The sequence below is a fragment of the Grampus griseus genome, assembly GCF_964374135.1.
Source record: "Grampus griseus genome assembly, chromosome: 15".
In the NCBI taxonomy this organism is placed as follows: Eukaryota; Metazoa; Chordata; class Mammalia; order Artiodactyla; family Delphinidae; genus Grampus; species Grampus griseus.
Genome location: NC_139009.1, coordinates 59,732,065 through 59,745,519, shown reverse-complemented (window position 1 = coordinate 59,745,519; position 13,455 = coordinate 59,732,065). Strand labels below are relative to the sequence as shown.

The 13,455-nt window shown below is 36.7% G+C and overlaps 1 protein-coding gene across 6 annotated transcripts in view; it reads right to left on the bottom strand.

The window, feature by feature from the left end:
• ZNF638 (zinc finger protein 638) overlaps positions 1 to 13,455 on the bottom strand; it is a 147,609-nt gene that overhangs the window by 58,958 nt on the left and 75,196 nt on the right. For 5 of the 6 annotated variants that reach the window (XM_082672553.1, XM_082672556.1, XM_082672554.1 and 2 more), the window contains exons 2-5: positions 11,931 to 13,443; positions 7,216 to 7,277; positions 1,091 to 1,129; positions 55 to 347 (exon numbers count right to left, since the gene is read on the bottom strand). In XM_082672553.1, the coding sequence (XP_082528679.1) occupies positions 55 to 347; positions 1,091 to 1,129; positions 7,216 to 7,277; positions 11,931 to 13,443 (1,907 nt within the window). The remainder of the gene's footprint in view (positions 1 to 54; positions 348 to 1,090; positions 1,130 to 7,215; positions 7,278 to 11,930; positions 13,444 to 13,455) is intronic. The other variant, XM_082672555.1, reaches the window with a different exon arrangement.

The following is a 13,455-nucleotide window of genomic DNA, read 5'->3' as shown; positions in this document are numbered from 1 at the left end:
AGCTAAAAAAATTTAGTCAAAATAAGTACTTATTATTCACAACCATAAGTGTACCTGATGATCTCACTGATCTCCTTGATGTCCTTTCGGGGCTAACTGATCGATAGCATTTTGGACTAGCTCTAAATGGATTTCTCATTCGATACGGTGAACGGGATCTGGATCTGTATCTAGGAACGAAACGATGGCAAATTCTTGGACTTCGACTTCTTGGTCTGTACATATAACGTATTGGGCTTCGGGATCGACGGAATCTGTGACTTGAGCTTGATCTCCTAGAATGTCTAGGACTGGGAGAATGAGATCGTCTTCTTGGAGTTTCGTTTTCTTTTCTATTGCCTTCATTTCTACAAAGTGCAGGAAAAAACCACAAGATTCATCAATTTAACAAAAATTTAAATCTATACTAAATGACAGATTTCTCTTCTTAAAAACAGACTATTAACAATGCCAAATTCTGATACCACGTATTTACATAAAGCAAAAACCTGTTTGACATGATGCAATTCAGCCTTGTAGATGAGTAAGAAACAATCAGAGCAGATGATCACCTCTCTCATTGCTTAGATTCCTCTGTTTTGTTAATTTACAAAAGAATATTATCATCCATTTCTTGCATTTTTCCTATACCACTATTATATCCAATTATGTTTTGAAAGTATTATATTACATGAAGAATTTAGGAAATGACTTACATAAACAAATGTTTTTCAACAATTTTTCCTGAAACATTATGCCATCCACAAATATTTCTTTGACTGTTGTACTTGTGTACCTACACATTGAACCGGGAACCCCATTCCCAGCCTTCAAATCTAAGATCCCACAAGCATAAAATAATAATAGAAGTACAAAGTATTTTCAGAACAGACTTAAAAAAAAAAAAAAGTTCACAGATGGGAGCTATCACACTTAAACTGGGGTAACTAAAGAAAGATTCATTGAGCTGGTTCCATTTGCCTATTGTTTAAAAGTAAAAATGGTCAAAACAGGACTCTATTCAAAACAGTACCTTTAAAAAAAAAAAGTACTTGTTTACTTTTAAAAGAAAATCAAATTTCAATAATACCACTATTAAAAAAATAACTACCTTCTTGATGGGAGGATCTCAGGATTCCAATCGGGATACCTATTTTGAGAATAAACAATATTAATGAACAGTTAAAATAAGATTATAAGGCTCAATCTTTCCCTGCAATATATCAAGAGGACTGTTCAAAACCAAAGTTAAGGGAATTCCCTGATGGACCAGTGGTTAGGACTCCGTGCTTCACTGCTAAGGGCACGGGTTCAGTCCCTCACTGGGGAACTAAGATCCCACAAGCCATGTGGCGCAACAAATAAATAAAAATTTTAAAAATTTAAAAAACAAAAAAATTTTTAAAAATTTTTAAAAATTTAAAAAGTATTTTTAAAAAGATTAAAAAAGGATAAAAAACAAAGTGAACACAGTGATTTATTAGTATATTAAAACATGAATATTTTCTTCAAAGTAAAATATTTTGAGTGTCTAATTCAATAAATAAGGTATTAGGCAATTCAGGGAAAAGAAACACATTCCCTATACTTCAAAGGCCTCGACGTTTATTTAGGTAAAACAAGCAGTACATATAGAAGTGTTGAGATGTATAGAAGAGGTATAAAACACAAGCTTAGGTTGGGGTTAAAGACAGTTCTCCCACTTTGCAGAACTCCAGGGGACACCACTCTACAGAATAAGACATGAATGGTGCCCCTTACACTGTACCAAGTGCTCCTCAAGAGAGGATCTAGTGGGAGGATTCAGGGGAGAATTCAAAGAAAAAGGTTGCTTTTCAGGGGAACTAAGATCCCACAAGCCGTGTGGCAAAAGGTCTGTTAATAGGCATGGATCAGGTTAGGTTTCATACAGTGGTGATACATAAAAGAAGCACTGGAGGCAAAACATGTGTTCTATTCCAGGAACCGGTATGGCTGCAGCATGGAAGTGATGAAAAGCAATTATGAGGGGGAAAACCTGGAAAGGCAGCTCAGAGACAAACTATGAACGTCCTTGAAATCAGGTTAAGGAGGCTGCACATAATTAAAAGGCAACAGGGAACAATAAACATTTCTGAAATGAAGGGAACATAGGAATGTTTTCAGAACAACTGGAAATAAATATCTGGATTAGAGAAAAAGATGAGGGCTGGGATATTTAGAAATCAGGCATCAGCTATACTACTAAGAATGAGTGAGATAAACAGAGAATAGAGTTTGTGGGGAAAAAAGAGGGCTGAGGACAGAATCTTATGCACACTAACACTTAAGAGTAAAGCAGACAAAGATACACCAATGAAAGAGATTAAGGGTTAATTACAGAAAGAAAAAGTAGGAGGAACAGTAACATCATAGAAGCCTAAAAAAAAGACATCTTTATCCTCATCTTTTCTAGATTTTCTGGACTCTTAAAAGTTAACTGGAAATGGTGATTAAATTAAATTATTGAATCACTGATGTTCAAAAATACAATTTCAGTAACCAAGAGGAGAGCCAGGTAAGGAAATGAAGGCAGCAGACTCAACAAGTCACCTGGCAGGAAAATAAAGTGAGGTCAAAACCTTACTAAAAGTAAAGTGGTTTTTATTTGTTGATATTTATCTCAGACATCGTTAGCAGGTTAACTCAAAAGCAATTCTCAACTCTCTTTTCCCATGCCTGCCTCCACAACAAAGTCTTAAAAAAGCTAAATATTTGCTTTCTCAGCCTCCTTAGAAGATAGCCAGTGATAGGTTCAAACCAATGAGACAGACACAGGTACAAAACCACTGGCAGACTTCTGAGAAAGCTTCTGCCCACTTCTTCCTGCTTTAAGAGCAGACATGATGCATCTTATAACTACAGTGTGACAAACTATGAAGGCAAAAAAACTTAACTTTCAATCCAATGTATCTATCACCCAGCATCAACAATTGTTAAAACATGAACAATTTTGTTTCATCTACTACTACAGTTTTTAAAACTTTTGTTACTCTGTACCATGTAAGAAGATACATTTCCGGTCTTACGTTACTGTGTTTAAAAGCAAGACCTTTGAGAGTTCCCTGGTGGTCTCCTGGTTAAGATTTGGCACTTTCACTGCTGGGGCCTGGGTTCAATCCCTGGTCGGGGAACTGAGATACTACAAGCCATGTGGTGCGGCCAAAAGAAAAAAAAAAAAAAACAACTAAAGCAAGACCTTTGGAATCAAACACAGCTGGGTGTATAAGTGTAGGTACTGCCACTTAATGACCATGTATCTGAAAGCCAGTTACTTACTATGAGTAAGGCTTAGCTTTCTCTTATGTACAATGCTGGAAATACAGCTGGTTGTCGACACACAGAAGTTATTAAATTTCCAGATCTTTCCAGTTCAAGAGTGGGTAACCATGTTTCAGATGTGAAATGATGTTTTAGATCTAGGTTAACTGCTAGAATACATATTCTTGTCTCTGCTGCCCAGAGCAGAAAGATAAAGCATACATACTATTCTGCAAATAGAGTTTGGACTGCCTGTATACTGCCTAACTAGTTTTTGTGGGTTTTTTAAACATCTTTATTGGAGTGTAATTGCTTTACAACAGTGTGTTAGTTTCTGCTTTATAACTAAGTCCATCAGTTATATATATACATATATCCTCATATCTCTTCCCTCCTGCGTCTCCCTCCCTCCCACCCTCCCTATCCCACCCCTCTAGGTGATCACAAAACACCGAGCTGATCTCCCTGTGCTATGCCGCTGCTTCCCACTAGCTATCTATTTTATGTTTGGTACTAACGAGTTTTTTTAAATGTGTTTCAGAAGCATGATACATAAGCAATTTAAACATAATGGCTAAGAACAAGGACCTAAGTAAACGACATTATCTGTATCCCAATGTGATGCAGTAAGTATACACATCACCTATAAAGTTTTTGTGACAAAAATGTTCAACCTGAATTTAATGAAGAGGAAAAAAACTAGAAAGGTGCAGAATGTGGAATATTCTACAAGACAACTTTTGTGGACATTTCAGAAGTCAACCATTGTGAAAATATCCTCCTCAAAAGGATATTGGGATTGACATACATACACTATTGATACAATGTATAAAACAGATAACTAGTGAGAACCTACTGTATAGCACAGGGAACTCTACTCAATGCTCTGTGGTCACCTAAATGAGAAGGAAATCCAAAAAAGAGGGGATATGTGTATACATACAGCTGATTCACTTTGCTGTACAGTAGAAACTAACACAATATTGTAAAGCAACTATACTCCAATAAAAAAAAATTAATGCTAAAAAAAAAGTGTAGGGGCGGGGTAGGCAAAGATAGTTATAAAGGCATTTTGGAAACAAATGGGAAAATTTGAACTTGGCCTATGTATTGGAAGGCATTATGAAATCATTGTTAATCACTGTGTTATACTGTGGTTATAACAGATAACCACTGCAGAAAAATGTCCTTATTCTTAAGAGACAGATGTTGAATTAAGGAGTAAAGTGTCATAATGTCTAATTTATTTTCAAGTAGTTTTCAAAAACTATAATATTAAAAATGTGCATATAAAGATATAATAGATATGTCAAATGTTAATAATTGGTTAATAAAGACAAAGACTCTATGAATGTTTATTATCCCTTCAACTTTTTTGCAGCTTAGAAACTTTTCAAAATAAAATGCTGAGAGAAAAAAAGAGCAAAGATCCATTAGTTAGATTAGTTGTGCCAATTATTGGCTGTGTTATAGTAGGGAAGTTGCCTCTCAGTTTCCCCACTGGTAGAATCACAAATAATCATTATACATATATCTCATAGGGTTGCTTTGAAGATTAAAGACACTGTGTAAAGCACTTAGAAGAATGCCCAGCACACAATAAGCATACAGCTCTTATTATTTATTATTTTTAATACTAAAACTTTAATGCACTGTATCTTTTCTCAAGTTAACCAACTACTCTTATGTCATAATCCAGAAATATCCAAGACAAAGAGAGAGAAGAGATAATCAGCCTTAAGAAAAGGAATAAGAACCTAAATATACACCAGCAGAGGAATGACTAAACAGATTAAGGTTTAGAAACACAACGCAGCTCAAAAAAAAAAAAAAATGAAGTAGCATATATTTTGCCATGGAAAGATCCAAAGCACCTAATCAAATCTAACATATTTGTTAAATTTTTTTTTGCAATAGAGAGAAAGCCATAAAGAAACTATTCAAGAGCATATAACCTGAAAAAGATAAAAATGTAAAACAAGCAATGAAGTAGCAGGCATGGAAAGCACATGCTTTAAAATCAGCGTCCTGGAGACTTCCCTGGCAGTGGTTAAGAATCCGCCTGCTAATGCAGGAGACACGGGTTCGAGTCATGGTCCAGGAAGATCCCACATGCCGCGGAGCAACTAAGCTCGTGTGCCACAACTACTGAGCCTGTGCTCTAGAGCCCATGGGCCACAACTACTGAGCCTGCGCTCTAGAGCCCATGAGCCACAACTACTGAAGCCCACATGCACAGACCCCGTGCTCCGCAGCAAAAGAAGCCAGCACAATGAGAAGCCCACGCACCGCCACGAAGAGCAGCCCCTGCTCGCCACAACTAGAGAAAGCCCACATGCAACAAAGACCCAACGCAGCCAAAAATAAAAATAAATATATGTATATTAAAAAATCAGGGTCCTGTGTGCATTAAAAAAAAGGCTTATCTACACAAAAGTCTTTAAATAGGCATAAATGCCATGTGATGTAGTAAATTAATGGCAGTGCATGTAGCTAGAATCCTCTTACTAGCATTAATGCCTACCTACAGCAACTAGCTAACTCCCACCTAAATCCCTTACCTTCATAAAAATGAGACATCCCACTGGGTATCTGTGGGAAAATTTGTGGCGTAGGAGAAATTTTCCACTTACAGTGGCAGTAAGGCCTATCCAATTCAAGTAACAAATTATCTCCGCATGATAACCAATGTTTGTGTGCACACATCTATACAGGTAAGCAACTCTATTATTAGTCTATACAATTAAGGTAGGACTTATATCACACTCAACACATGACACCAACCGAGGTACAGTACCCTATTCCTGCAACCATTATAACTGGTTTAGAGATGGACAACTAACCCACAGTGAACCAAAAGAGTCAAACCAAGGACTTCTGCAGAATTTATGAGGAAAGAAGTGTTTTTATTTATTTTTTAACTCCTGGAATTGCTAGCTATACATATCACTTAACTCTGGAACTAAGGGGGTCACTGCTTTGTGGAGAAAGGTGTGCCTTTCTCATGAGGCTAAAGCAGAAGAGAACAGCCAAGAAATGAAAATATTTCTGACACTCTGATTTTTGTTTGGGCATCTAATTCAGCTGTTCACACTCCTTAAGCTTCCCAGTTAAACGAGCTAATAAATTTCCTTACTTTAAAAAATTGGTCTGAGTTAGGTTTATCACATATGACTAGAAGAGTCCTGAATATTCTCAAAAAAATTTTGTTGGTATTTTCATAAAGAACAATAAGAAAAAACCAAAACAGCTGCCACAAATCCATTTGCTCAAGAACATGTTATTATCATCAGTATAGTGACCGGGAATTTGACACACAACTATATCAGCATATTTAATGATGTTAAAAGGAACACAATTTAATTTTATGTAACTCCAGGTGATATTAGAGAATACTGTTAATATCACACTTTTCACCTTCATAGGTGCCCTGTCTTAAAGAAGGAAAAGGTCAGAGAATTGAAGAACCAATGTTGAGGAAGCACCATATCTAGCTTGTTCATCTCCCACTTAAGGTTTTTTCTGAATATAGGTTCTAAACCTGGAGAGGTTTAGACCTGAAATTAAAGACTAGTGTTTGGTTTGGGTGGTTTTTAGTTTTTTATCCTTTGGGAAAGGGGTGGGGATGAGGGGGAAGAAGTATAGGAGAAGGGTAGACTATGTGCTCTGAAAAAGATAAACCATCCCAAGGGAAGGTTAAGCCAGCAGGAATGAACCAATGATACTAAAGTTACCTACTGGGATTAAATTAGGAAGGAGTCAGAAGAAAGGATCATATTTAATTCTCTCCTTTGGGAAAAAGATTAAATATATTTGTATATAAATATTTCAAATAGACAATAGCTTTCTAAAAAAATATTTTTCTCTAAAGTACCACACTAAAGGTATTAAGCAGTCATACCTGAAACATTATTTTGTAAATTTGTTACTTATAAAAAAGGAAAAAATTGTTCTTACTGTTGACGTAACTGTCGGCAGCTCTCAATATGAGTAGATGTATTTTGATGCTGAATCCAATCCTATTGTAAAAGGAGAAAAGTGCACAAATTAGAACATTCCTTATTTGACTAATGAAATTAGGCTTTTTAACATGACACAGCATTCTTTGTTTTATCAAAAATTAACCAAATCTAGTTATAAATACCATTTGGCTACAATAAAATTTTCACAAACAAAAATAAAAGCCCTCCAAATAAAAGCACTTAATACCAACTCACTGATACCATTTTAAAACATTTTAGTATAGAAAACATTTTAAAAATCATACCCATGGATACTCGTTTTGAAGTCAAATATACATGTAAACTTGGAGAAAATAAAAGCATGGATCAGAAATAACTCATCTCAAATATAAAACACTACTACAGAGAACACCAAAAACTCTATAAATAGAATGGTATCATTCTATAAAATATAGTCTAAAATACAGTCTCTAAACTACAGTCTCAATGCCTTACAACTCTAAAATTCAAGCTAACAACATTAACAACAAAAAATCCTACCTCTTAGGCCAATACTATTCCAAACAAGGTACTCACTATGTATTGGCAAAGGATAAGATTAGTAAAAATAAGAAAAAATGCTGCTGATCAAATCTAATTTATTTTCAGGATATAATGGAAAGTAACATCATTTCAAAGACATAATATCCCTTACATATAGAGCTTTACAATGAACAAAATGCTTTCTTATACATAACTTCATGTGTCACAAAGCTGCCCTAAAATTACATTCCGTATCCATAAAAAGCTCCTGGAAGATACATCTGATTTTTTTTTTTAAAGGCAATACAGTTTTCAAAGATACAGTCCCCCAAATGAAACAGTTAGTTAAAAGCAATGTGCATATTACTCAATGTTTTATTGTTTCTCCAACATTTGGAAAGGCAGAAAACTTACTGAACAGTTCCATATTTTAACGCTTTCCTTGAGGAAAATGTTATTCATTTCCATTTCAAAAACATTTTAGTTTGTCATTGCCAAAGACGAACTAGAAATATCCAGAGTTAAAAACAACAGTTGACACTAATTTTGGAATCTGCCTTGTCGAGAACTATTTGAAAATAAGTGCATGCTATTTGCAATGCTCAGCAGCAGGTTATGACAAACCCTAAATTATTTCATTAAGCCATGAAACTCATTGTGGATTGCAAAAAAGAAATGTCTGTATATCCTGCTCAGTGATACAAATATTTAGAAAGCTAGAAGAGATTGGCAGTTAAGAGTCTTTAGTACTGTTAAACCCATGTCTTTGACATTAACTGGATATTGTTTACATCAGACACACTGGCAGGTATCAAGTTGGGCATGATTTATTTGGACCATAAAGTGTTTTATTTGAATAAGTTGCCGATATTTAAAAATCCAGAGATTTCCAGCTTTTCTTGAAAAAATATGAAGATGTAATTAATACTAGACATGTATTTGATATAGCAACCATCAGGTGATGCTGACAGCTAACTTACTTAAGGTATACTCTCTCCAGTTCTACACACACACACACACACACACACACACACACACACACACACACACACACCCTTTTAACAGGCCCGCTTTACTCACTGACATCACTCGCTTTTAAGCTCAGTAAATATATGTACACCACCCCAATTTCTAGACTCTCCAGTAAGACAAGGGTCCAAGAGCAGTACTCCTCTCCAGAGAAGAAGTGATAATTATCTATCTACTAAGCAGGAGATGCTACAAGGACTGTAGACTTGAGTGGGCCCAGAATCAAACTGTGAAAATACCTACCCCTATCAGAGCTCACTATCCACCAACTATTCCAAAAATCTTTTGTCAGTATTTTCTCAAACTGAATTATTTCAGTCAAAAAGACATGGCTGGGGTTTCCCTGGTGGCACAGCGGTTGAGAGTCCGCCTGCTGATGCAGGGGACACGGGTTCGTGCCCCGGTCCAGGAAGATCCCACATGCTGCGGAGCGGCTGAGCCCGTGAGCCATGGCCGCTGAGCCTGCGCATCCGGAGCCCGTGCTCCGCCACGGGAGAAGCCACATCAGTGAGAGGCCCACGTACCACAAAAAAACAAAACAAAACAAAAAGACATGGTTTCTAAACCCACTGTGACAGTCAAAAAGACGTAACTTCTAAACTAAGGTCGGCTCCTCCTCTGTCTGAAACCCAATTTAGAAAAAACATAATTCCACATTTTCTTGTGGTCTTTTTCAGGCTATAGTTTTAAAGACTCAGAGATGGGGAACATACTGTCAGATATTACTTAGCAAGAAAAAATTTGCAGTTGGTAATTTATATTTATTGGTTACATATTTATAATGTCAAATACATGCACACTTACAAGGCAGCAAGATACATCACAGAAACAAGAGAGGTAGTTTGTACTACCTAAGTCCATGTTCACAAATCCCTATGATTTGTCATCCAGTAGTGAAGAATTCATTAGTTAGGTCCATTGTGTTGTTCTGACTATTAAAAGGTATCTGTTCATTTAAAATGGCAATCAATCTCTGTGAATTCTAATAATCATTAAATGATTTTTCCTCTCTAACTTTTACTTTTATCATAGTAATCCGTACTTTCACCAACTTATACTTGAATAACTAGGGAACCTCGAATTAGGTGCCCTACCCTATCTCTTCTCATTTCTATTCATCTTGTACACGTCAGTCAGACTTATCTCCCTGAAATACATTTTTAATGTGTTACTTCACATATCAAGAACCTTAATTAGCTTCCTAATGCCTCTCAACCTCAAGTCTAAACTCCTTAGGCTAGCTTTTCAAGGCCCCTCAAACTTACTGTTGTTGCTCCTATCTGAAATGTCACCCCTCCTCCCCTGGGTATATCTAAGCCTACTCATCATTCAAGACCCATCTTCAACCTACTCCATGAAGTTTTCCCTCCCAGACCACTCTAATCCAGACACTTAGCGCAGTAGTCACTCAATTAGTCTTCTTTAACTAGATTTAACTAGAATACAGAAGCCTTCCGATGTCAGAAAGTATATTATACTTTCTAATTACATACTGCTAAATACACAAGTGTCAGTAAATTGATAATGCTAGCCTGAACTGATATAAGTCTGCAATCAAGATAGAAATATTAAACATCTCTCCCCCTACAGCATATCTAAACAAGTTAATTATGAACCATTTGTTACCCTCCAATTTTTAAAAAATTCTTTAGGTGTATAATTTTTCTCCTCAGTGAGACTGTAAAAACTGCTTAGGAACAACATTAAACTTTATATAGTTCTTTATTTCCATCCCAGCACCTAATATAGCCATGTACAAAACCAGTAATCAGTAAATAGTTACTGAATAAATGTATACCTTTTCTATTCACCAGATAAAAAATTAAAACATTTAAGATATTTTTCTTGGGTTTATCATGACTAACTGAAAGTTCAAAATAAATGGAATACAGGGGACCTAACACTCAATTCAGTACTTAGCCCAGGACTACTTACAGATTTTAACTAAGTGCTATGAATTATTCTGAGATTTTTCAAGACTTTGCTATTGCTATCCCCTGTGATAGGGCAAGGCAATTATTATTTTATCAGAACTCAGCAAATATGGCTAAAATGAGGTAGAATGCTGATTTCGTTTGCTGGCATTAACCTTTATGACAAAAGCATCAGTTTTAGGTATCAGATTCTTGTTGGCTGAAACCTGGTGAGTGGGTAATAGAAAGACAATAAAAGGGCAGCACTGGAAGGAGAAAAAACAAAAGAATTAACACCAAAAGACTTTTAGGCCTATTCAAAGTATACAACCAATGCTATGGCCTTGAATCAAAGGCCAATCATGGGCCTTTTTCCCATGGGAAGTACATTCCTTCCTGACCACTTGTATTGAATAATATACATCTTCAAATCACATTAGTAAATAGAAGAAACAGTGGTTTCCAAACATATGTAAGTAAATAAAACATACTTGGAAATTTCTACTCAAATCCACCAATGATTACTATCAAACAGTATAGTCTACATTCCTCTTCGGCACCTCTGTAAAACACTTCATTCTAACTATACTAACCATGAAGACACCTAAGGCTTCTTTGTTTTTTAAAGACTCTTCTCTCTAAAGTTCTATCATTCTATAATCTATGCTCTGAGCCCACAGCTGGTCCGAATAATTCATCCTGACTGAACTTTGCTATGGATTAAGTTATTTTAGGAAGCTCCTTCTCATGAAATGCTAAAAATCCTATTTCAGACAGAATCAGAAAATATTTAAATCAACATTAATTGTCTTTAGCTCAAGACCAATAAATACATGCAAGGCTACAATAGACTGTCTCTTAAAAGTGTGCAGTACAAATGTTTTATTCCAAGTTTTTATTTTTATACTAACAGATTCTCTTATTTAGATAAAGGTAACTCATGTGACATTGTCTTCTAAGTACGGTTCACGTCATATCAATTTTATGTTGCATTTTCTGGGATAACTTCTCAGAAGCTCAAAATAAATGGACAGACCCATGTGGTGTGCCCAGTCACAGGAATACAGAAAGCCTAACACCCAATTCAGTACTTAGGCCAGGCTACTTAAGATTACAACTAAGTGTTGATGTTGCAATCAAAATTTCTGCCTTTTCCTTAATGACTAGTTAACACCAGCATACATGAGAATTTAGAGGAAACTTGGGCGCTGAGTATCATGATACAGTGATCTTTAAAAACACTCACCTTCAAATGACTACATTCTACGTTACACAGAGAACACAAATGTGGAAATATTCTTGGAGACGCTGCATAATAATCATTCATCATAGAAGGAGTTGGAAGTCTCTTCATCTTCTGGGCATCAGCATGTGAAAACTTTGGTAGCCATGATGCTTTCACAATCCCAAAGGGAGACTGAATGGGGATGTCAGCCTCTGACTGGTAATTCTTTTTACTTCCTCCCGATCCATGTACATTAGATGAATTAATGACAGGTTCACGCGGGATCCGATCTTGTTGGCTTACAGCTGAAATTAATTCCGATGAAAACGGTTGCTGGTTCATAGGAGGAATCAGAGACTGACTCATTGTCTGGTTAACTGGCTGGCTAATGGATTGGCTGACAGATTTTACAGGTTCAAGGACTGACTGTCCTCCTGAAATGTGTAAGCCTGACATCTTGCTTCCACTCTCAACTGGGAAAAAGGACTGATTATTGGAGGACTCACTGGGGAAGTCCATCTGTCGAAACACATCTTCAACAGGAAACATAGAATTACATATCACATTTGGAGCGGGAACAGATGCAGAAATGCTTGGCTGTGACCGAAATTCGTTCTTGACCTCATCAGTTGGAATTTCAGGATCGTAAATACGTACTTCAAGTGGATCTTCTGTGTAGCCATATTTGCTTGCATGCCCATAATCAATCACATTACTCGAAACTGCCTCACTACCAAGTGTTTCTTTATTTCTGCTCTGAGAAGGTAAATTAGGTAATCGGCGCCCCATTTTTCGCATTCTTATATCCCTCAAAATTAATGGCATATTTTCAGGAGTTAGTTGTTCATCAGGATAGCGACTGAGCTCTTCTAAGTCTTCATTAGATAATCCAAAACTTGCTAAGATACTTGAGGCACTCTCTTTCGTATAGCGGCTCTGTACTTTAGGACTCTGCTCTGTAACCTGTGTTACAGAACTCTGTTTCACTCCCACTGATGCAGACATATGAGGCTCATCATCCCACCGGCTACCATGAGGCTTCCCCTTCTTTTGTTGTGCTTCATGAAAATCCAATTTTTCTTTGGTCAATCTTGGATCAGTTCGGTGCTGAGTTACCTGAACATTCATTCTCTGTGGTCCCATGTTCTGGTAAGATTCATGGCCAGCAAATCTGTGTGGTATCCCACGGGCTCTCCCTGCTGGGTAAAATCTTGGAAGACCCATAGATCCAGGCCTCATAAATGGTCCTGGAGGCCTCATCCCAGAAGGGTTAGGTGCTCGTGGCCTCTGAAGTGGAAAGTTTCCTCGAGGATTAAACCTGGGTCTCGACATGGCTATTTTCAAGAAAGCCTGATTTAATAAAGTATAAGGTGGTGTTGAACTATGTGAGGCAACGGCATTCAGCTGCTGAAGCGCCAACTGAGTCTTAATCTGAGCAAAGTGCAAAGGAGATGGGCCCAACAGAAGTGGGTTTGCAATGCCCAGGTTCAAGGAATTCACAAGTGGTGCGAAATTTTCCAAGAATAACACAAAGCTGAAAGTTAAA